Source organism: Leptonotus elevatus, chromosome 1 (genome assembly GCF_054856555.1).
Source record: "Leptonotus elevatus isolate MCC_2025b chromosome 1, RoL_Lele_1.0, whole genome shotgun sequence".
NCBI classification, from domain to species: Eukaryota; Metazoa; Chordata; class Actinopteri; order Syngnathiformes; family Syngnathidae; genus Leptonotus; species Leptonotus elevatus.
The window spans coordinates 33812193-33837311 of NC_141239.1; the positions used below are offsets into that span (position 1 = coordinate 33812193).

The 25119-nt window shown below is 38.5% G+C and overlaps 1 protein-coding gene across 2 annotated transcripts; it reads left to right on the top strand.

Annotated features, from left to right (window-relative positions):
* The first annotated feature begins 156 nt into the window (after positions 1–156).
* Positions 157–24275, top strand: paxip1 (PAX interacting (with transcription-activation domain) protein 1). 2 transcript variants are annotated; one of them, XM_086094086.1, is made up of 23 exons: positions 157–354; positions 1139–1273; positions 1445–1488; positions 1609–1672; positions 1886–1996; positions 4707–4782; positions 6424–6942; positions 9612–9727; positions 9839–10715; positions 10970–11064; positions 12416–12511; positions 12735–12872; positions 16576–16697; positions 20038–20222; positions 20300–20343; positions 20493–20560; positions 20649–20751; positions 20862–21030; positions 21183–21283; positions 21962–22096; positions 22571–22646; positions 22785–22844; positions 24128–24275. In XM_086094086.1, the coding sequence occupies exons 1-23, from the start codon at positions 274–276 to the stop codon at positions 24142–24144; spliced, it is 3432 nt and encodes a 1143-aa protein (XP_085950212.1). In that variant the 5' UTR covers positions 157–273; the 3' UTR covers positions 24145–24275. The 2 variants fall into 2 exon arrangements, with proteins under 2 accessions (XP_085950212.1, XP_085950202.1); XM_086094076.1 differs by having other exon boundaries at positions 22785–24275.
* Positions 24276–25119: the final 844 nt, after the last annotated feature.

Genomic DNA, 25119 nt, shown 5'->3' on the forward strand with positions numbered 1-25119 from the left:
TTTTTACTTAGCAGGTTGAATAGTGTATGTCCATAACGCTTTCTATATTGAATTGATGTGCTTAAAATAAAACAAAAAATACATTTAGATTTCAGTCCTCTGTTTTAAACACCCCTTCATTTGAGAATGATGTAGTCCATGGCGCGCTCAGCGATTTGGCGCTAGAGTAGCTCGGGTCTACTGCTCCACAGCAGCCGCAGTAACGTATAGTTTTTATCAGTATCGCCTTGGGGGGGGTGTAAATGTTTTATCACATGACCTTAATGGACAGTCATGTCTGAGGAGGAAAGTAAGGTTGTTGACGAACTTTTTAAAGATGTCAAATTCTACGTGGTTGGGGACATTGACCCAAAGGTGAGGCTGTCTGAGGTTAGCTTCTCTTAGCTAGCCTTATAGCACGCTAACTCATGAGCACCATTGACTCTCAATGGGTTTTGTTGCACAAGCTAACTAGCTGGCTAACAGACTGTCAAGCTACGCTCGAAATTGCGCGCTTGCTCTAGCGAACATTTGATTCAGTGACGACACTGCGACTCTTTCTATCACCGCATATCGGTAAAGTTATGTGCTCGCTAATATCGGATCACGTTAAGAACTTTGCTGTTAGCAATGTTTTATCTACTCAGATCTCAAGTGTACTGTACTGACTTGAGTTTTCTAGTTGCTTATTTGGTTAGCTACTAGGTAATCGCGCCGGTTTATAAATCAATTGTGTCGCGGTGTAACATTATTGTTAGGTGGCTTTCCTGTACATATCGAATCACAAACAGCGACTGTATTGTGTTGAGCCACGTTGAACTACCAAATAACTTTGACATGTTGAACTGTGTTCATTTGCATCAACCTGTGACTGTCAACATTTTACTCAATCGAGCGTCCACCGTGTTGTACTTCCTGTCAAATACTGAGCCGTTGTCTCGCTATCTGAAATACACTAATTGTTTTATAAATCTGAAGTCAGTTGTCAAAATGTAAATAATATGCACGAATTCAGTTTTGGTGGGAATTATGATGACATAAGGACGTCATGTGGGCGTGACCCAATGCTGTAATTGTGAATGGAGTATTTTATACGCCAATCATCATGGACTGACTGGTGCATTGTTGTTTTTGGACGTTTGCACGCCTGATATTTTAGGTGGTGCAGCTGTTGAAAGACGGCAAAGGCAAAGAGGTCTCCTACAATGCTCTGGCCACGCATATTATTGCAGAGGACGGGGACAACCCAGAGGTGGGGGAATCTCGTGAGGTTTTTGATCTGCCTGTGGTCAAGGTAAGAACTCACTTAGTATAGCAGTCAGAGTAAGTGTAGAAGTGTAAACGTGGCTATCCAAAGTATATCTTCTTCTAAAAAAAATAATCTTCAGCCTGCTCTGCAAAGAAAGTCTTGTTATAGACGCTGTAATTATTTTAATGGCATGATTGAATCATTTGTATTTTCCAGCCATCCTGGGTGATCCTCTCGGTTCGATGCGGAGACCTTTTACCGTATCCTTCCAAGATGTATTTATGTAGATTATCTATTTGTTGATGTGGTTGAAGAAAATGTTTCTAGCGATTTTACAAGAAAGTTGAGTATTTATGTTTTCGTAACCAATAACCCCGCAGAGTCACAGGGTTCTCACCAGAATCAGGCCAGATATTCTTTGGAGTGACAGCCTGTCTTCCTCGTGTGAGTGAATGCATATAATACTCATTTCTGAATTTTGGCAAAACCTTGTGGGCAACTTTGGACTAAATATAGCATAGATTGTGATACTATTGGTTATAATTTCATGTATGAATACTTTTATATTTTTTACATTAAGAAGACACAACTTGTTCCTTGTTTAGAATTAGTCTTTATCTATTTTGTACGACTGCTTGACTGCTTGTTTCTCCACAGCTTCCAGATGACCTCAACGCATTGTGGGCATATATAACCTTTTATGGTGGAGAATGTCAGCTTAACCTAAACAAAAAAGTTACTCATTTGGTGGTGAATGAACCAAAAGGGGTAAGTGAAACCTCTGTGTCTGATCTACACATTCTCTGCATTTTTTCCCCTTCATTGTATCTCACTGAGGGAGTCCAGAGTATACATTGGTTGTCCATTGGCTGTTTCTGCTGCATAGATATTTTACGCACAGAACTGTTTTAATTGGGAAAATTAAGCTTCTAGATGGTGCTGTTGGTTTAAAGCTAAAGGCTAGTGCGATTGAAATTTATTTATTCAATTTTCGCTGTATCTTTAAACCAAGATGACAATCTAGAGGAGTAAAAAGATATCACAAGTGGCTCATGAAGCTTCATTTTACCATCACGTGAGTTTAATCTTTTCAAACTTGCTTAAATAATTTTTATCCTCTAAAAGAATCAATGCAGTTTAAAATTTAACATTTTCATTTGAATTATGTTTGTGTATGTGTGTAGCACGTCTGCCTCACAGTAAGAGATTCTGTAAATTCTTTAAATCTCGGCTTGGACCTTTCTGTGCGGAGTTTACTTGCTGTCTTTGTTTCATTTATTTTGCCTATTGAAAATCTGGCTAAAAAAGCACCTTGAAATTAAAGTCGAACAGTATAACTTCATTTTTTTCTCAAGATAGCTCTACAAAATTAATAAAATATAATTGTACTTGGCAATGCTTGATTTGAGTTAGAAAAAAATTCTCATAAAAATGCTAATTTAAAGGCCCTAACTAGCATACATTGGCAAAGTTGTATTTTTTTAGGGGCTGGACTGTATTTATTTATTTATTTTTCCAGAAGGTAAATAATAAAGCTAAGCTATATTGTTTTGAAATAATATATTAACCCATAATGTAATTTGAATGGTATAGAAAGCCTTGGTTGCCATGGTAACACTATTTCTAGGGAATTATTGAATGAATTTGGCTAAAATTTGTTATGCACCCATCTATAAAGCTATTGAGTGCAACTATGAAGTTTGGTGCTCCACACAGTCAATTCTACTTGATGTTATATTTGCCTTAAATTGGAAGACATCCCCACAAAGCTTGGAAACCTTGGAAGTATTCATTCATTGTAAATGGTTAAAATACATTTGTAATAATGAAGGTGTCCTGCAAAAACTGAAAATATTTAAAGCTGTTTTTTTCAGTATATACAGTAATTTCTGGACTTTAAGGCGCACCTGACTAAAAGCCGCCCTAGCTACATTTGGGAAATACTTCAGTATGTTACACATATAAGCAGCACCCGACTGTAAGCAGGTGTTTTAATGGTACCGCACCGGGTTCCCGCTACTTTCTTTTCCATAATGAGGACGCAAATTGTGTTGCTCTCTCCTACTGTATTTGAGTTCACTTGGTTTGTTTTGCTCTGCTTGACGCTCTTGCGCTTCCTTTATAGTGCGCCCCCTTGTGATCTGATGGATAAGCCGCACCTTTGTATTAGCCACAGGGTCGAATGCAAGTGAAAAAAGTAACGGCTTGTAGTTCAGAAATTACTCTACTACAACTACAATATATAAATTATAGAAAAAAATACTTGCCACTGGTTTTCTGTTTTATGGATTAAGCTCGGTTTCATCGGATGTGTCCTCCATCTCCATGCAAAATGATAGCATTCTTCAAAACATTCCTCAAGACATGGTGTATATTTCGCTGTACGACATGAGTAGCTAATGGTTCATGCTCGTGGATCCGTCAAAAATGCAGAACTACTACTCTACGTTCAACAGCCCCAAGTTGAAAACTCAGTGATACATGACATTTCAGATATTAACAGTTGCTATAGGTTTCAAGGAATATATGAAACCTGACGACAATGTCACTATCCACCCATAAAAGATACGTTTTCCATCAACTTTGACATTGTTGTATGGTTGCCCACAGCTACAATCGATCCTTTAATTTTGTCTGATACTCACCGAACCCGTTCTTTGATTAGCTGACAAGTTTCAGCCAAAAATATCCAGAAATAAACTCAAACCCGTGCTTAAAATTACCGTGATGTTACAAACTGTGTCACTTGATCTAATAAATCTGACTTAAATAGCGCAAACTGCAAATTAAACATTATTCATGACCAGAGCAGTGGAGGCAGTAGAATAGGTCATGTCCTTTAGTCAGCAATTGTTTTCTATCAAGCTCAAGAAGTGCATCACTGATTAGGTGCCCTTTTCACTGTGGCATCTCTCCTTGCATGCCTGCATGTGTGTGATATTGTTCTATTTGTTGTGTGCAACACAAAATGTGTCTACAGCAGTGTGTAAATTGAATTTTTGCTTGATGAGTAACAGTATTATCAGTATTCAAGGTAGGGCTGGGCGATATGTGATAAATCTAGATTTTTACAGACATTCAGGACGATTACAATTTTAATCTATTTTAATCTAATAAACCCGACAAACATTTATTTAAATGTTTCATTTATTAAAAAATAATTCCCGTGCAAAATGTTCAGACAACAATAATGTATACTGATTCTAAATTAGTTTTGACATAAACTTAACATTCATAGTTTTTTCTTAAATGCCACAATTTGGACAATTAAAATTAAAATGACAATGTATCAAATTAATTGCCCAGCCCTAATTTAATGTAAAAATATATACGTAATATATTTTGTTCTTAGTTTATCGTTTTACTAGACTTCTGTTCAGCTATTATTATAAGCTACAACAGTGAACTGGTTTTATTATTGCAAATGCAGGTATATATTGCTGTACAATGCAGTTATGTGTTTTTATTTTCACTTCAGGCCAAGTTTGAGTGTGCCCTTAAACACCCTGGTATTAAGATTGTCACACAAGACTGGATAACTGACTCCGTAAAAGGTAAAGTTCAAAGTTCTGTTTTTGGGGAGTTTTCTGTTAATAATTTAATTGTTCAATTTAGAATTGTAATTCACAACTTTCAAAAGAATAAGAGTCTCACTCCAATCATTTTTCCTTGTCAGCAACAATCCAGTGTATGACGTAACAATTAAACAATAAAAATACTGAAAAAGTTGATCATGCAACCAGTAGTGTGTGAAAGGCTGTTTACAAACAAGTCAACTGAGATGGGCTCCTGCTCACTTACAGCTGTAAGGACAAACTGTCTCGTACAAGGATGAATGGATTGCACATAAATTTGGGTAAATCAATTGGCAAGTTACTCATTGAAGCAAAGAAAATATTTGATAACTGGCAAAGAAGATGCACAACTTGGGACAGAAAGTGTGTATTTACTGTTCTTAGGAAGGGAAGTTAACCAAACTATGATCAGATTTTTGGTAATTGAATGTTAATGTGATAAGTAGTCACTGGTTGCAATCGTGTTTGAAAACGTGATGAACTTTTGACTAGCAGACTATACTTGCAGACCTTTAAAAAAAAAAAAAAAGTAAATGCAGGAACTGCGCACCTTTACACTGAATGACAATAGGCTCAGTGGGCCTCGTACACTATATTCAATAAACACCACTGGAATAAATAGAAAAAAATATACATTTTGATTAATAAACATTCTTTAAAAAAAATACAAAAGGAAGGAGGTAAAGGACGTCTCGTTTTACTTTGTTGTAGTGTTTTTTTGTTTTACAGAGCCTTAGTCATTTTTATTTTATTTTATTTACATGTTTTATCTAAAATATTTTATTGTTTACATTTCAATGCAAATGTTCAATATTCTTCGTACAGTAATTGCTCTTTAAAAATGATGTACTTGAATTATTTTTGCTCTGGCATCATCATTACAGGCATAAAGAAAATAATTTATAGTTAATAATGATAGTTTCTAGGAAAATATATCATCTTAAATTGTTATTTTAACAACTCAGTCTAATTTACATTCCCTTTATTGTGCATTTGATTGATATGAAAACTTTGAAGCATTGAATTAACAAGGAAGCGGGAGTGCTTGGATTGCCTTTTTGGGTGCACGATCAAAGCACTTATGAAATCTATGCGTTGAGTGACATCTGTGGGGACACAAGACAGTGGTGGATACACACACACACACACTCATGCACATAAACATGCACGCACACACAAGCTGTGCACGCTATATGTAGAAGGGTGCAAGGGTAAAAGTGAATAAGTGTTCACTATGGTTATTTAGGACGTTGGTCAACTATAATAAATTCCCGATTTAAGTTTTCATTGAAACCTGTATAATTATTGATTTATATGGCTAGTTTCAATACATTGTGTATCTTGGGTTTGACGTTTTATTTGTACGCATGGTTTGAGGAGGTCCTAAATTTATTTTGCAGAATATGCAGAAATTCAAGTACAAAGATATTGCTGAATCGCAGATGTGTGCGTATGCATGGTTAGTGAATGAGGCCCAGTGTTACTGTCATACTTATTAGGCCTACTGCAAAAAAGATTTGTACAGTATGCCTTCAGAAAGAGAAGAGATCTGCTTATGTTTCAGTTAGTTTGCAAGAAGTACCATCATCAATGCTAAAATGTCCAAAATTTTCAATACAGCTAAGAGCCGGACTGATGAAGCACTCTATCACCCTCGACTTACTTATGTGGAGCCAGAGGAAGTGGATGAGAGTGAGCCAGAGTCATATGACCAACGTTCCCATTCAGATGGAAGCTACAGCCCGCGACGCTACCGGATGTCCAGTGGCGACTCGTCTGAAGAGTCCAGTCCCCGCAGACGTCCTGGTCCCAAAAAATTGAACTCCATCTCCCCGTCGTCCCCACGGAAAACTGAACGTCGCAGCGAGCGCATGTTTGACGACTCAGATGATGACTCGTCCACAGAGAAGGAGGGTACCAACCTCAACTGGACTCCAGCAGAAGTCGTGACCCCAACCCCTCCATTTTCATCAGGCACTGCCAGGCGGCGAAGCGGGCCACCTGGCAACAAGGAACCTGTATCCTCAACAGGAGGTGGACTTATCAACCTCTGTGCCACTGTTCCTCCGGTTCCTGGCACTGGACCCATCTCAGCAGAGGTCCGCACTGCTGCTGCCATCAGTCAAAATGCACAACAAGGTCAGTAGGTACAAAGGATCTGGTGACATCCTTAGTAAATGCAGAGTATAGCGATACAGTAAAAGCTTATTTTGTTTTAGACTATGAAAGTGTTTTGTATGAAAAACACAATGTCATTCAATTGTTATTGTACGACTTAAGGTTGAATGATTTACAAAAAATACTCAAAATGCGGTATCTTTTTTCTCAATTATTGTCATTGTACGACGGTGTATTAGGGCCATGTATAAATATTTTTTTAGGGGGTGGTGTACTATTCTAAGAAAAAAAAATCACAAAATTGTATGAATGAGAAAAAAAAAGGACATTTACCAGACAAAAACTCTGAAAGTTGCGAGGAATACAGGTAGTGTTGCTATAGTCTGGACGAGGTGATGTTTTTTGTCCACCAGGAGCTAACGGGAGGATTCGTTGGTTAATGGAACACTTTTTATAAAATGAAAAGGCAGGATGGAGATGGATTTCTTAAACTTTACTCGTCATACACAGCAGCTAGATCAAAAACACTTCTTGACCCAGCTGACTCACACTAACCAATCAGAAGTTGGCATAAGTTAAATGCAAGTGAATGACTGAGAACAGCAGATACGACGCATCAACTTAGCGACTTGTACAAAAAAATACCAAAATGTATGAATGTGTAGATAATAATTCTGGTAAATATATATTTTAATAAATTAACTTAAATGTTTGATCCTCAGGATGTGGACCTTCGCAAAGCGAGGAGTCTTCGTCGCTGGCAGTACACAACGCTTCAAAGTGCGAATGCTTAACTAATTTGCTTCCAAAAACGTATAAACATGTTCTATTTTAAATGGTTTAAGTCCCCCAAAGATGGATTTATACGTTTTTTATGTGTAATTTTTTATGCTAGAGCATACAGAAGACTCTCAACTGCAAAGAACGGTTGAATAATTGGTAGTTATCACACACAGCCAGCAGGTGGCAGCAGAGCAAAGGAGATGAACCCGGGCCATGTTGAAAAGAACTTCAATTATTCACAATTTTAAATAGATTTGTGAATAATGATGAAATTTAGCTATATTTTAATGCTAATTGCTGCAAAACGGAAACAGATAGAAACATGCTTTTTTTTCCTGATGAAAGAAGAGACTCTAATCTTTCTTTTCGTATGTTCCATGTTTTTATAGCAATAGAACACAATATTCTGTGGGCCTTGCAAAATCAATCAAAATCCAGTAAAACAGCCGCGAGTGAAGGGGATTGCGTCTATGAAAATGGCTGTGAGTGAATGACTTAATATGATATGGTTAATGTTTGCTAAAGCAATTAGTACTATCTCCTTATTTAAAAACCCAACCGAAAAGTAATGGCCCAAATACCTAGTTCCAAGTTCCCTACGTGTATTTCTTGCAAGTTTCGAAGTTTTTTTCTCTCTCGCAAATCTGCATGTTTATTTCTTGTAAATGTACGAGTTTTTTTCTCACAAATTTGCCACTTTATAATGTCGCAAATATACATGTTTTTTTCTCAGAATATTCTCTCTCTCTCTCTCTCTCTCTCTCTCTCTCTCTCTCTCTCTCTCTCTCTCTCTCTCTCTCTCTCTCTTCTCTTTCGCTCTCTTTCTCTCTCTTTCTCTCTCTCTCTCTCTCTCTCTCTCTCTCTCTCTCTCTCTCTCTCTCTCTCTCTCTCTCTCTATATATATATATATATATATATATATATATATATATATATATATATATATATATATATATATATATATATATATATATATATATATATGTAGCCCTAATACGCAGTCGTATTATTGAGATTTTTTTATTTTATTATTATATATATATATTTTTTTACTTCTTCCATTTCTTCTACTGGTTCATTACCACTGGTGGATAGAAGGTGTCAGTAATGCAAACAATGTCATCATAATAAAGGAGCGGGGATTTATTTAGTCGGAGCTCTAATTTTAATGTATACAAGTTGCACGTTTAAGTCACAGGACCAACAAAACATTTGGGGAAAAGTGTGACTTACGGCAATTGTATCAACTGAAGAGCTGTAACCCTCTTCTTTGCAGTACTGTACAGCATTACCGAGTTTAATTACTACTACTACTACTACACAGTAAATTTTACTCTGAAAAAGACTATATTATACTATGCATACGAAATTTACTGTGCACTACTACTACATTACTACAATCATGGAAATGCAGCACACCCTTTAGTCACTGTTGGTTCACAATCTTCACAGTTGCAGTACTGTGAAATGGAAATGTACGGTAACCCCTGTGAAAGACGACCTTCCCCATTTGAGCTACAGTACATGTTTGGCAGCTAGCGGGGAGACCCCAACTCTGCATGCTCACCCATCATCGGCACGTGGCCCTGCCTTTTATTCCTCGTTGGTCGTTTGTATCTTGTTTCTCGGGCAAGAGTGGATATATTTTCACAAAAATGTCTTCATCTTGCGAGCATTTTGGTTTATAAGTAGTTTTGAAACAAATTAAGTTCATGAACAGAAGTTCCACTCTATTGCTATTTTCAATCTTTAAAAAAAAAAAGCATTTACGGTATGGGACACTGACAAGGTCGTTTTAGAGCCAATTAAAAACACAAAGTTGCAGTTTATATACTTTTGTATGCATTCCGTGTTGTTATTTTGAGTCATTGGATTACTTAACCTGTGAATTATTTGTCGTTTTGTAGGAGGTGCATCACTTCCAGATAGCATCCCTGGTTGGAGCCCAGCAGCTAGAACACTTCGCAACATTACCAACAATTCTGACATGCAGCCAACCATTCGACCCACCAATGTAGCACATGTAAGACATTTTAAAAGTGGACCTTTTTTCATGTGTACAATCTTTTTAACATTGTTGTTGTGGGACGCACTCTATACATTTAATATGGTTTACTTTGTTCTTTTGTCACAGATTATCCAGAATCTGACAGCCAATCAAGGAAAGCCAGTAGAGCAACAAACCAATCAGAGTCACGCTCAGACTCCAAACAATACCAATCCCCTTCTGTACAATCAGTCCAAAATGGCCGGGCAACAACTCACAGCCCAGCAACAGCAGCAGCAGCAGTTAATGCAGCAGTCACACCAGACAGTCCAACAACACCACCAACAGTTACCACAACAAGCGCAACACCCCATAATGCAGCTCCAACAGCAGCAGCAGCAGCAGCAACAGCAACAGCAGCAGCAGCAGCAGCAGCAGCAGCAGCAGCAACATCAGATGATGCAGCTACATCACCAACATCAACAGCAACAGTCACAAGCTGTGCAACAACAACAAGGCTTCCCCCAGTTGTCCCAACAGCATCAGTTCCTCCAGCAACAGCAGCAAATGCACCAACAGCAGATGTTTTCACAGCAACACAACTTCTCTCAGCAGCAGCTGCGCCCTCAGCCGCTCTTACGTCCCGGTTTACAGCAACTGCAACAGCAGCAAGCTCTGCAACAACAGCTCCAGCAATTCCAGCAGCAGCAACGCATGCAGATATTACAACAACAACAACAACAACAGCAGCAGCAGCAACAACAACAACAACAACAACAAAATCAGCAGCAATTACACCAACAGCATCTACAGCAGCAGCAGCAGCAACAACACTTCCTGCAACAGCAACAAATTCAGCAGATGCAGCAGCAGCAGCTTCAGAATCATCAGCAGCAGTCTATACAGCATCAGAATCAACAGGCCATGCAGCAGCAGCAGCTTCAGCAGCAGCAACAGACACTTCAGCCGCAGCCACAGCAGCCTGCTCATATCTCCCTGTTTGGACATGAGCCAGGACAAGAAAGTGAGTAGGAGTTGGGGTATTCATACATACGTTGACCTCTGACCCTCTTTAACTTAACCATTGAGCCATTTATTGTAGTTCAAGTCAAAACAACATCAAAATACATGAATCCTACTATATTGGGGGGGGGTGGTACCTGTAAGAGAAATTAACTTATTTCTACTGGGCAGCCACACACACACACACACACATTTAGGAGGAAATTCATGTTTATTGCGTAGATGGGCTGGTGAACTGTTTTTGTCATGTCACAGTTCCACAGGACGGCTTTTTGCTGGGATGCGTGTTTGCCATTGCTGACTACCCAGAACAGATAGCAGACAAGCAACTGCTGGCCACATGGAAACGGGTAAGATAGTAAGGTAACATCAAAATGCCGTTATTAAAGATGTGCTTCCGGGGTCATTTCTACAAATTTGTCTTAAAATGAACCCACGACTGTAATGACAAGTTTGCTCTATATTATTTATTTAAATGTTACTAAAATAACTATGAGATTCGTTTTTCAAAAATCATTTCCAGTTTTATGTGGAAATTTTATTTATACGTACGCCACCATTGTTGTTTGTGTCGCAACACATTCAATGCGCAGTGACATAGAATGGCGGCTGGCTGGCTTTCTGCCGAGCAATGCGAAACAGCTATAAAGAAAGCAAGGTAAGCCTCGTAGCGTTCCAATGGAACACCATGCGATCGGGAGAGTTTGGCAGAGAGCCAGCCGCTATTCTACGTCACTACACACAGAATGCTTTGCGATGTAAACAACACTGGCGGTGTACCGGTTTCTACAAAATGTATTAACTTGGAAAATATTTTTGAAAAATGAATCTCATAAATATGTTAGTAACAAGTTACAACCAATTAAATCATATCGAGCAAACTTGTCATTACAGTTGAAGTTCCTTTTAACATGTTTGTCATGTTAACACACAGTATCATGTTTTGCCTGAAACAAGCTTAGCCTCATTTGGTATCTGATGGTAAATCAGAATACATCAGGAGCGAAATGGGACCTCGAGTTGATCCAAGGAGTTCTTTTTATGTCATGTGTCTTGACCTGACAAGAGCCTTGACACTACCTGCGATTGGGAGTTAAGAAATCAGGATTTAATTTGACTGAGACTTTATGACTTATAGTAGGCCTATATCGGACAAAGTGCTTTGATCAGTGAGTATCGTAGCCTGGTATGGTCCGATATTAGATTCCGTCTGTATGATAACCGTGAGCAAAAAAAAAATCTTTGGAAAGGGATCAATTTTGTGTATCTCTTTTATATCTATAAATCTTATTAATGGACAAATAAAGAATTCATGAAGCACTTGATATGTTTGACTCCTCTAGATGGCATTCTTGGTTTGAAGATGTAGTGGAAATTTAATCAATTTTCATTCAACCAAAAGCACGATCTTGAGGATTAAAAATATCACAAGTGCTTCATGAAGCTTCATTTTCTAATCACTAATAAAGTCGTAATATTAGACATTACAAATCATTGGAATTACGAATGTGACAAAAAATACATAAATAAATGAATGAATAAAATTTCTATATGTACTCGGCATTGATTTTTAAGGTCATTTTCAGATGAAGAATTAGTAAGATATTACGGTATACACCAAGTTTAAACTATGAGCTATTTCTGCATTTTAGAGATGGCCTTGTACAAACTACATAACCCACCGCCCCCTTCAACTTGCAGGTGATCCAGGCCTATGGTGGTGCCGTTGACCCCTCCCTGACCAGTCGCTGTACTCACCTGCTCTGTGAGAGTCAGGTCAGCAACATGTATGTCCAGGTAAGGATTTATCTTACTGCGTCCGGTTTGTGAGTACAGCAGCATCAAATGCTGCCTTTTCAAAGCATCGAGTGCCTGTCAGCAAATTTTTTATTTTTTTTTGCTAACGCATACAAACAAGATGTGATATGTTAAAGATAAAACATGCTTACTAAGCAGCATGTCAAGCTCTTCTTATTTTTTGACACCCTTGTCATTGTGTTGATTGTGTCTCTTCTATCAGGCCCTCCGAGAGGGAAAACGCTGTGTGACAGCCCACTGGCTCAACACAGTGCTGAAACGGAAGAGGATGGTGCCTCCTCATCGGACACTTCATGTGCCATTTGCCTTCCCACCTGGAGCCAAGCCTTGCTCTCAACATGTATGTCCTACTATTATACGTTGTATTCTGTGTCTGGTGATCCATTGCACTGTTTACATTTATCCACAATCATAATGGATGTCACTACCCAATGAAAGTGAGATTTGTTTGGGCACGCGCACACACTATTACTTACCATGCTTGGGTGCTCCTCGTCCGGTTCATTTGACAAATTTAAGTGGTCAAGCTCGGTGCACTTCCCTGGCCACTGCATGATTGGATGAGATGGTTTTATGAATTGAGATTGCTCGTGCAAATTTAAACTTACAGACATTCAACGCCAGCGTTGCTCTTGAAAGTTGTTAATCATAACTGCCCCCAGAGCGGGGCGATATGGAAACGATCTTTCACTACTCATTTCAATTCATCTCACTAAGTATTGATCACTTGGTGCAATGGATTAAAAAAAAAAAAGCTGCACGGTTCGGTCAGATCACGGATTTGAATCACGGATCAGATCATTTTTGGGATCAGCAAAAAAAATGTAAATAGAATTTTGTCTTTTTATTTGATAAAACACTGATTAAATAACAAGATTCAACTCAAATTGTAGGAACACAAGCCATATTTGACATTTTAAGATGAATGTTTGCATTTATTTAAAGGAAAAAATGTTTTGTGAAGAAAATGAGGATGAAAATGATTCTAATTATCTTTTCTTTCTTTCCTTTTTTTAAAGAAAGAAAAATACCTTAAACTGCAATTTAAGACACATACCCCTTCTACATGGAGAGTGAATGACAAACTAGCCTATGTTCACATCATTGAAAAAGAGGCAAAGAAAGATAACAAAGCCACAGTTGTCGGACTACCGGATTTCGGGATGGCGACGTGTTGATGCTGGCATGTAATGGCAATGAAAAACGACGATAAGGCAAGCCGAAATGTGTAGAAGGCAAGTCAAGCTTGCCGTCAGCCGGTCACGCCACCATGCAGGCCAGTTTTCAAAATAAAAGCGTACTAAGGCTATTGCATGGCATCAACGTATTCTTTCTTGAGCTTTATTTTGAACTTCACGGCGAGGTTGGCATCATCCATGTTTGTTTTCGTCTGCGCTGCGTGTGACGTGTGTGCTTTCGAAAGCGCTTCTGAGTTCCGCAATATTTTGAACCTTCTGTATACTTTTATTAACATTAATCATCTAAATGTGGGCGTTTGTGGCTGAATCGCGATGCAGCTAAGAATCTGAAATTTCCCCCACCCCTAATGGTTATGATATACCACAATATAGATATTTTCAGTAAAAAATATACAACACACTTTGACTGCTACCTTTTCTCTTAATTTTAAAGTGACGTTAAAGTCCGACTGATTTGTTTTGGCCTGTCTGGGACGTTTCTGGGTGGAGACTCAACGTTTCCCTCTAGCCAAGCTGCGGAGGCAAGCTACTATCAGTGGCATATGCGAATTACGTTGTGCAACCCCCCGCTCCTGATTGGTTTCACACTCGTTCCTGGTTGGCTGCTGTCCTCGGCTTCCTCGAACGCCAGTTTTGAATGTTGTGTTTGCAAACAGCTAAGGCTGGGAGATAAGGGCAAAAATGAAATTGCAATTTTTGCAAGGACTATTACAATTTTTATTGATTTTAATCTAATAAACCCAACAAACATTTATTTAAAGGTTATATTTATTCAAAAATCATTCCTTTGCAAAATATTTAGACAATAATGTATACTGATTCTAAATCAGTTTTAACTTAATATTCATAGTTTGTGCTTAAATGCCACAATTAACTCATTCACTCCCAGCCAATTTCACTGAAGCAACCCCCTTCGCTCCCAGCTGGGTTTTTTTTTAACAGGATTTTGACTGATTTGGCAAGGTCCACAAAATATTGGGTTCTATTGCTATAAAACATGAAACCTACGAAAAGAAAGATTAAAGTATTTTCTTTCTTCAGGAAAAAAAAGCATGTTTCTATCTGTTCCCGTTTTGACGCAATTAGCATTAGAATATGGCTAAGTTTCATCATTATTCACAAATCTATTTAGAATTCTGAGTAATGGAGGGTTTTTTCAACATGGTCCTGGTTCATTTCCTATGCTCTGCTGCCACCTGCTGGCCGTTTGTGTAATAACTACCATTTCTTCAAACATTCTTTGCAGTTGAGAGGCTGCATCAAAGCTTTTTCTGTATGCTCTAGCATAAAAAAAATAAACAAACGTATAAATACGTCTTTGGGGCAATTAAACATTTTAAATAGAATGTATTTATACGTTCTGGGGGGCAAATAAGTTAAGTAGTTGGTAGCTATTGTAAACATGTCTTGTAAACCACGCTTCCAGCATTCTGCCCCTTGTGCAAAATTACAACTCACAAAAACATTTAATAATAATGCATTGGGTTTTTATAGCGCTTTTCTAGACACTCAAAAACACTTTATAATGGAATGGATACGTTATTCATGCACTCACACATTCACACTGGGGCAGGCTGACGGAAGTGTGGCTGCCAGTGTGCGCCTACGGCCCCTCTGACCACCACCAAACATTCGCACCTTCCATACACCAAGTGTGAGTAGCACTGGAGGCAATGTGTGTGAAGTGCCTTGCCCAAGGACACAACGACACATGACTTGGGGAGAGCGGGGACCGAACAGCCGACCTTCTGGTTATTGAACAACTGTCTCTACATCCTGAGCCACGGCCGAATGTAACAGAACATAAAAACAACTTTTAATAAGCCAGAAGATAAAACTCGATTTCACAATTTAGCAAATTTCAACGATTCGATTTTTAAAATGACAAAGTATCGAATTAATTCGATTTATTGCTCAGTCCTGCAACAGAAAAACGTCGGACATTACCTTTAAATAAACAGACCTGTTTGAAATAAGAAATCACATCATTCTATCTATTTTTGCACAAATGTCAATCTCAGTAAAAGGCATAAGAAATAATGTTTTAGTGTTCAATTATGTGAAAAAAAATGCAAATCTGATTCTCAGTTTTGCTTTTCATTTTGTTTTGATGAGGCACAAAGTTCAGATTTAGACTCACACACTTTTTTCAAGCCTTGTGTAGTTAAACATTTTGGGGGGAATACCCAATATGCATTGAGCTGCCCTTTTTTTTTGTAAATAGTTAATAATAATTACGGGGATTGTTAGTTAAATCTTTCTCAAAGTAATAGTATTTCACCGGAAAGCTGAGAAAATCATTAGGAGAGCAATGTTTAACAATAAGATGTCCTTTTCGTCTTAGTAAGACCTTGATATCAACTAAATAAGACGTGCGTTACACATGTATCTGCGGCTGTTGTGTCAAATGGTAGTAAATACCCCTATTAATTTACTATTCCAATTGTCCTCATGGTGGTGAGTAACTGGAGTCTGTCCAAGTTGACTTTGGGTGAGAAGCACACACATAGACAAATGACTATTCACACTCACACCGATAGGACATTTTGAATTTTCTGTTACCATGTTTAGGGATTTGGGAGGAAGCTCCCGTAACTGGAGTAAATTCACGCAAGCATGAGGAGAAGGCCACAGAGATGTTCCAACTGAGATTCAAATACGGACCTCCTGACTAAGACAAATCAAACACTTAGTCTACATAACCATCATACTTAATTCACGTGGGAATAGCTGTAAATCTTTTTGGAGATGGATGGATTGCTTGTATTGGCGTTGTATTTCAAATGTCTTCATGGTGTTGCCTGCTTCTTCTTTTTTTTTCTGATCAACGTTTTCTGCTCTTAGATTATATCTGTGACGGGTTTTGTGGACGCAGACAGAGATGACTTGAAGGTGATGGCCTACTTGGCTGGTGCCAGATACACTGGGTACCTTTGCCGGAGCAACACTGTCCTTGTCTGCAAAGAGTAAGGAGGGACACAACATGTGGTGACTGGGGAGACAATGTGAATGTGTGTTCAATTATTATCACAGGAATTGATTTGGATGCTGTAGAAAATGCATCTTTGATTTCAATTTTTTTTTTAACTCAATTCTAGATAGCATAATTGTTTTTTCTGTGTGGGGAGTAGTTATTGGTTGTAAAAGTTTAAATATATACAAATACGGAATGTTTAGAAGTAGCAGTGGTCAAGAAAGCAAAATGGTATGACAAAGAATTAGGTGTGAGAACTATTGCCAGGACAATTTTCTGCAGAGATGTTCTGTACTGCCTAGGTTATGACAGATTTTTGATGATGCAGTGCACTGATATTGTTAGATAGCATTATTTGGTTTTCCATGAGATGTGATCTATCCCACTCTGCTGAATACGCGTGCCACTACATTAATCGGAACAGCTGTTTTACGCTGGTCAATGTAAACACAATTTATCAAGATGTTCAGTTGTCTATTTAGTACAGTAGTTGTGATTTATTCTAACATCTCTATTCAAGCGACAGCTTGATTTTATATATATATATATATATATATATATATATTAGGGGTTTGAATTGCCTAGTACCTGGCGATTCAATTTGTATCACGATTCATAGGTCACGATTCGATTCGATACCAATTCGATTCAATGCCGATTAATCACGATACCAATCTATAAATTGATTATTGCGATAAAAAAACAACAACTAACATTTAGAGTAAACTTGTACATGTAATGAAATAAAATATTAAGGCTTAATGTTCCATTAATATAACATTCTTCCATGCTTAATGTGTGAATTCTAAACCTAAGTAAGACGTTTTGTTGAATATTCCCATAAAAAAATTGATGTTTCACACATTTGCGTCTGGACTATTCCGATTGAACCACATATTTGACATTTGATTGGATTGGCAAAAATAATATATCATACGTCTTTTTTTATCACAATTACACTGTTTTATATGGAGCATTTTCATTCCATTTGCTCATTCGCTTTCGTTCTTATTGGAATGCAAGCATAACACCCAATAATCCCGGGTATTGTTACTGCTTTCATCATCATTTTTAAAATGTGGTGGGACTAAGGCTACGTTCACACTGCAGGGCGTGATGCCCAATTCGGATTTTTTGTTAAAGCCGACTGTTCACATTACATACACAAATGAGACTTCAATGTGAACGCAACGCGCCCGTGATGCGACTCGCATGCGCAAAGAGCACACGTCGAGTGATGTGCACCCAAAACGACGACGTCATGCTGCAGAGTTGACGGAAATAAATATGGCCCAGACTCAACGCAACGCTTTCCCTCCAGCCAAGCCGCCGAGGCAAGCGACCTTTATCAGTGCCATATGCGAATTTAACTGTGCCAACACGCGCTACTGATTTGTGAGCTGGTGGACTCCTTTCACGGACGTGTTAGGAGTTGGATTCAAGTGTTTTACTCTTGCCTGCATAAATTATGCAAATCGCTGTGCGAACGCCTGCTCCCGACTGTTGGACTGTTTTCACGCTCGCTCATTTTTGGCTGCTGTCCCCGACTTCCTCAAGCGTCAGTGTTTACAATCAGAGCAGAAACCCGTCAAACTCTTTTTTTCTTCTTCATTTTTTTCCATTTCATAACGCCAGAGTATCGAGGTTGGAAGAGGCAGAAATATTTTGGGGAAATGAGTGGAGACTCCTTGATATCTTCATATTCATTGAAGATGACGTCGCGTCATCGCCGTTCGTGATGAACCGTTTGCAAGGCTGAATTTCTACTCTCGCCACAAATGTCAACTTTATGCTTCATGTTTCAAGTGTGATTCAATTAAAGACAAATAAAAAGTTAACACTGTTATTCAAAACCGCTTTGTATATTCACAGACGTGTCAGGAGTCTCCCTTCCAAGCACTCTCTGCCGCCCGCGCAGAGCACATATCAGGCTTTTAATGACGTATGAATCGGGTGCGTGCATATTGCGATTTACATCCACATACGAAAGAGGCCCAGGTTGGGTGTGAAAAAAATCTGAATTGAGCTGCAGTGTAAACGCAGCCTAAGTCATATACTGTATAAGTCGCAAGTCATAACCTTCAAGTCTCAAGCAAGTTCCAAATTACTGGGGAAAGTCCAGTCGACACCAAATTTAAAGCAATTCAAGTGAAGTCATTACTTGGTTTAAAAAAAGACATGTCACAATCAGGGTTTTTCCTATGTAGAAAATGTGGAGGCGGCCGCCACCACCTAATTTGGTCGCTGCCTCCAGCCTGAGCGGCTCATAGCGCTCAACACAGCCGCAGCGCTCCAGCTTGGCAGCAACGTATTTTAACTGTAATTGCAGCGTTGCGCCATTATGGAGGCGCTATATCAACAGCAGCGCACCGGAAAGACTTGAAGCAACAACCGAAGAGTCAGGCAACAAAAATTCACATTTTCAATCCTGGAAAAAACACTGGCCGATACTTCCCACCTGTGAAATGTTGCGGCAGAACCGTTTTAATAAATGAATGCTTTAACTTGATAATTGTCATATTATTATTGGAACTATTATTATTATTATTATTGGAACATGGGAGTATTATATGTTGGCTGCAAAAAATGAAAGCGAGTCAGTCTGTTAATTTACAGAATACACGGAGGTCAGAATTAAGGATGTTCAATACTGTACCAATACTCAACTCTTGAGTAGTCACCGATACTGATACCAAATACCGATACAACTAGTAAATAAAATTCCCCACCCATAAATGACAGATGATTTTAAAGCAAGACCTTTATACCCCAATATATATTTTTTCCTTAACATTGCATGAAATTAATGGCAATTCATGTCATTTCAAATTTCTATTTCCTGATCGTGAAACCACTGCAGAAGGGCAGCCGATAATGGTATCGGTCATCGCCGTGAGTACCAATACCTTCAAATAAGACTGTATTGGCACCGATACCTGGTATCGGTAGTCGCCCATTATGTCAGGGTGGGGCCACCTCTGCCTCAATTTGAGCCAGGAAAAACCCTGACAATGTATTTAATCCCGATTTCAACACAGAAGTAATTCTTGAATCCAAATGTATTCGTCTTTGGAGCTTGCTCTGTTGCACTTGCTCAACAAGGCAGCCTCAACTTGTCTCATAGCGTAGCCTACTGACGGATGTGATGTGAGACCCACAAAAAAATATTTTTTTTAATACCATGAAGTCAAAATCAGTGACTCAACTCATTTCGACCCAAGTCATTTGACTCAAATGCTCCGTTTCTGGTGTCTGGACTGTATTTTATTTATTTATTTTTTTGCCCGTAACAGCACCAATTGTTATTTTGTCTGTTGTGCGTTTCTTTCTAGACCTACCGGGCTCAAGTATGAGAAGGCCAAAGAGTGGAAGATTCCATGTGTAAATGCTCAGTGGATGTGTGATATCCTGCTGGGAAACTTTGAAGCGTTGAGACAAATTCAGCACAGCAGATACTCGATTTTTACGCATCCTGAGCCTCTAGTGCCAAACCTACAGCTGGTCCAGAACCTGCTTGGTATGTAGCGTTTTGAGTCATTTGTTTAATGTAATGTACACATAATTTAAACGGTTTTAATTTTTTATTTTGTATAGCTCCTTGGAGAACACCAATCAAAGTATCTCAAGAAGCTTTAGCGGTGAGTTTTATCGTAGCCCCTTAATTACTACTTTTCTACCATGACTTGAATAGTGTGTTTCTTAGAATTGTTGACATTCCAGTCAGATTAGAGACTCGGGTACAGTTTCGCTAATTTATCTTGATTTCCTTCTGCTCTTTCTCGTTTAGAACCTGCAGCTCATCCAGAAGCAGAAGCTGGCTGACTCCAATAACCAGCCATCCAGCAAAAAGGCCAGGTCGGTCCTGCGGACCTCACGACGGCCTTTTCGCAACGTCCGTCTCCCTCCTTTTATCCAATGATGATCTTGTGTGTTGTTTACACAGACTTGAGGAGATCCAGTCCCCCAGTAAGAAGCTTCCACCAGAGTCCACTCCAAGAGTTGTTTTCACAGGGTTCGAGCCCACACAAGTTCAGCAATACACAAAGGTAAATTCAGCACAAGACTCCAGTAGCACTTTCTTTCTCTAGTTAGCAGTAATTAAAAAAATAATAATAATGTTTTCCATCCGCATGTAAACATATGCTCCTTCCCTTAGAGACTGCATGCTTTAGGTGGAGAAGTAGCGGACGGCAGTCTGAAGGTGACTCACCTGGTGGCAAGTAAAGTGAAGCGCACGGTCAAATTTCTCGCCGCAATGTCTGTGGTGAAACACATCGTCACCCCAGAGTGGCTTGAAGAGAGCTGGAGGAGCCAGAAGTTTGTGGGTACGTTTGTGTGGACACGAGCAATGTCATCTCGGTGCCACCAGTTCAAACTTCCAGTTAGCTGAGAGCTAATATTAGCTTTTTTGAAATTCTCTTCTGTGCTTGTATTTTAAGCTAATAGTACTGTTTGTGTGTGTGTGTTTGTGTTCCAGATGAGCAGAGCTACATTCTGAAGGATGCCGAAGCTGAGGTCTTGTTTGGTTTCAGTCTGGAAGAGTCACTCAAGAAAGCCCACAATGCACCACTCTTTAAGGTTATTTGGACAAAAGTCTTGGGACAGTCACAATACAGTGGGGTATTCAGCTTCTGGAGGTTCCGGCATATGACAGTTTGAGGTTACGAATGGTTTGCGCCCTAAAAATATGTCATCACTTGGCACAAGAAGAAGCACTCAGTTATTGCTGTACAATGTTGTTCATTTAATTGTTTTATATTTGTAGCATAGAAGAGTTTTCCTTACAACTATTCACTATAATCATGACTTTACCACTGCATTAATGTAGTTAAAATAGACTAAAGTGACAAGTTGATGACATTACAGTTGTATGAATACAAACACCGTTGTAATTCAGGGAGCCGTTTTCAGACTGGATTTTCTGTTGTCTCACGAAAGAGTTTGAGTGGCTCTGTTTACACACTAACGTGCATTTATTCGTGTTAGTCTTCATGGAAGACATATTAAGCAATATGAGAAAAATATTATTGAACCAAAACTGTAATTAACATTTTCAAAAAACATTTGACAAATCGTGAAATTTTGGATTTAGAACATGTATTTACTTTTTTTAGAAACGATAAATTTTCCTTTGATGACAACTGTGAAGAACTCAAATAGTCATATCAGTAGAATAAGAAAAGGACCCATCCAACCCCTCACATCTCCTTTACGGTGTGCTTTTCTGTCTTTGTACCTCCTCTCTCCGGGATGTAGGGAAAGTATTTTTATCTAACCCCTGGAATGTGCCCCAGCCTCAGCACCATGAAGTCGATTGTGGAAAGTGCTGGAGGGAAGCTGCTGGCGAAACAGCCCTCATACAGGAAGATCATGGAGCATCAACAGAACAAGGTGAATGTGGCGCTTCTTTCCTCAACCTGTTCTAATATGGACATAAAACAGTGAAGACCCTTAATAAGACTCATCAACCAGAAGATGTGATGAACAGAATGTTTAGGCGGCGGTTGAGCTAGTGTTGCATTCACAAGACACAACATTAGGTACCCCTGGCTAAGCATTATCCATTGACAAAAGTCATTAGTGCTTTGTTTTTATTAACTTACCTCTAGGGTGAAATCAACCTTTTGCATTTTTCATTTGGCTACATGAGGGGATACATTTGTATTCTCTCTCCCCCCCCCCCCCCCCCACGCACACACGCACACACTTAAATCGAGTGCTAGCATAAAGCTTAAGCTTCGGTTTAGAAAAAGATTTTTGACTATTTGTATGAATAATGAAGTGGCTCATACACTGTCTAGTCAGGCATTTGGTATTTTATAGACTTGTGAGAATTACCAATTTTTTTTTTTTGTGTTGCTGCAGAATCTCCCAGAGATCGTCTTGATTTCCTGTGACAATGATCTACACCTGTGTAGAGAGTACTTCCTTAAAAATATTGGTAAGGTCTACGCACGCACGCACGCACACACACGATTTTATACGCTGTGTCGCTATACAAAAATGTGGATGTTAAAGCACGAGCATGCAATGATTTGTTAGGCGCGTGTTGATTCTGTGACTTGTCTCTGTTGTCCAGATGTCCACAACGCTGAGTTCGTTCTCACCGGAGTTCTCACCCAGAAACTTAACTATGATTCATATCCTTTTTCATCCAACTCGCTTCTCATTCTCAAAAGAGCCTCACAAAATAATGTGGGCAATTCGATTCAAGTTTCAGTATTGGTAGTTCCTTGTAAAACAAAAAAACAACAACAGCCTTAATATAAATTACTGTTATAAAACGTTTCTACACCACACACTCCTCGACACATAAATATATATTAGTAAATAATTTTTTATTGAAAAAGGGGAATTCATCTAAAAGTTTAGCAAAGAATTATGAATGTTTTAATAATAATTATTATTATTATGTTTTTAGAGGATTGGACAGCTAAATCAATTTTACTTTCAACAGATTACCCAACAGATTACAGTTAAAGAAAGACCATTTTACTATTCTAACAAATTTTTAAATCTTATTTTTAAAATAAAATGTGACGTTCCGGTATATCGGCTGCTAATTGAAAGTAATTAGCTATATTACGATCTCTAAAATGTGATGTGTTACACTGCTTGCTTAGCTTTTACCAAAATAACAGATTTAAGCACTTCAGTGCATAATCTTAAATTATTTTATTCAGTGGTGGCTATTAAAGTAATTGCATAAAAGTTTTTCTTTTGTCTAAAATATTTCTGTCGAGCAGGTAGCTGCTCAAAAATATGAAATTGGAAAGTCACTTCTTCAGGAATTTGTGGCTCAATTCATTCTTGAATGTCCCAACAAAATTTTCTAATTGCTTGTGTTGTAATAATAATAATATTATATAATTATAATTATTAGGGTTGTTCCGAAAGCGATACTGGCAGAAGCCCCGATACTGCATTAAAACAGTGGTATCGGGGCGTACTAACAAGTAACATGCCGATACCATTAATTCTGACGCTAATATAGGATTTTGGATGCAGCATCTTGTGTCTTGCTCATGCACGACATTCACTGATGTGTGACATGTTCACTGCATGCCGAGCTCAGATATCCACAGCTTTTTCATGTTGAGAAAAAAACAAAAAACTTGGGTATGGTATCGGTATCGGCCGGTACGGCAAAGGTATCGGGGGCCAAAAAGCGGTATCGGAACAACACTAATAATTATAGTGCCAATAGGATCTTGCCTTCCACAAATAAATGCAAATAATGATGGGGCATTGTGATCATGCTTACTTTCAGGTGGTCCAGTATGTCTCAGATAGAGCTCAGGAAGTAAAAATTAGAATGCTTTTCCTCAACTTTTAGCTCATTTTAAAACTCCGTTCAGTGCATGACTTGCCTAAACTGTGATGTTCATAATCATTACAAAATTGGATTCCTTGACATTCACACATATAAGTTCACTTGATGAAATGATGAAGACCTAAAGAAGAGGAGCAATTTGTGTCTAACCACACTGACTTTTCTAAGTTTTTACTTTTGTGTATAGATATCCAGTCTTTTTGTAGTTTTTGTTTCGTAATAAATATATGGATGTTATTTTTGTCAAATTAATGTTCAAATGATGGACTATTTTAAATCTTGTTTTCACTGTTCATTGTGTACAGGCTTTATCGTAAATCTGATGCATTTTTTGGAATAAAGTTGATAATTATTTGTGAAACTGTTTTCTTTTTCCACATGGTTAATTTCTAGTTGTCTATTCATGAGCACAATGATCTTATCCAAGAAAGATTTGTGTGTCAAATATACTGATATATATTTCAGGACGTGAAAGGCAGACTTTTCTGAACAAAAGCTTGCTCTCCTTGTTCTCATTTAAATTGGTCCTGGGAGCTTTCTTGAAGGTATCCCTTCAAGGTTCGAGCCCATAATTCCTGATAGATTTGATTTAATTAACTGTTAATGATGGTCTGGGGTAGTTAATGGTGAAATTCTAATTGCAGGCTGACAAGCAGATAGCCTGAGGTCATGTGTAGGCGGGGCTGCTGGGTAAGAGCGAGGCACTTAACGTCGCTTGCCCTCAAAACTGCGGAAGACTGAATTAGACAACCTGAGCCAAGGTCATGTGCTACATATTCTATTACTTAAAATTTATGCTACCAGGTCTTGTGTAGTTATACAAATCCATCAATCCCTTTTCTATACTGTTTATATTGGGGTCATAGGTGAGCTGCAACCTGTCCCAGCAAACCGTGAGTGAGAGGTGGGGTACACCACGGATTGGGCAGCAGCCCTCTTTGCAGGGCATATGAACAAACAACCACAAACAACTATGGGCAATTTAGCCTTCGGTGGTGAACCAAATGTACAGTATCACAAAAATGAGTACACCACTCACATTTCTGCAGATTTATCTTTTCATGAGGCAACACATAATAAA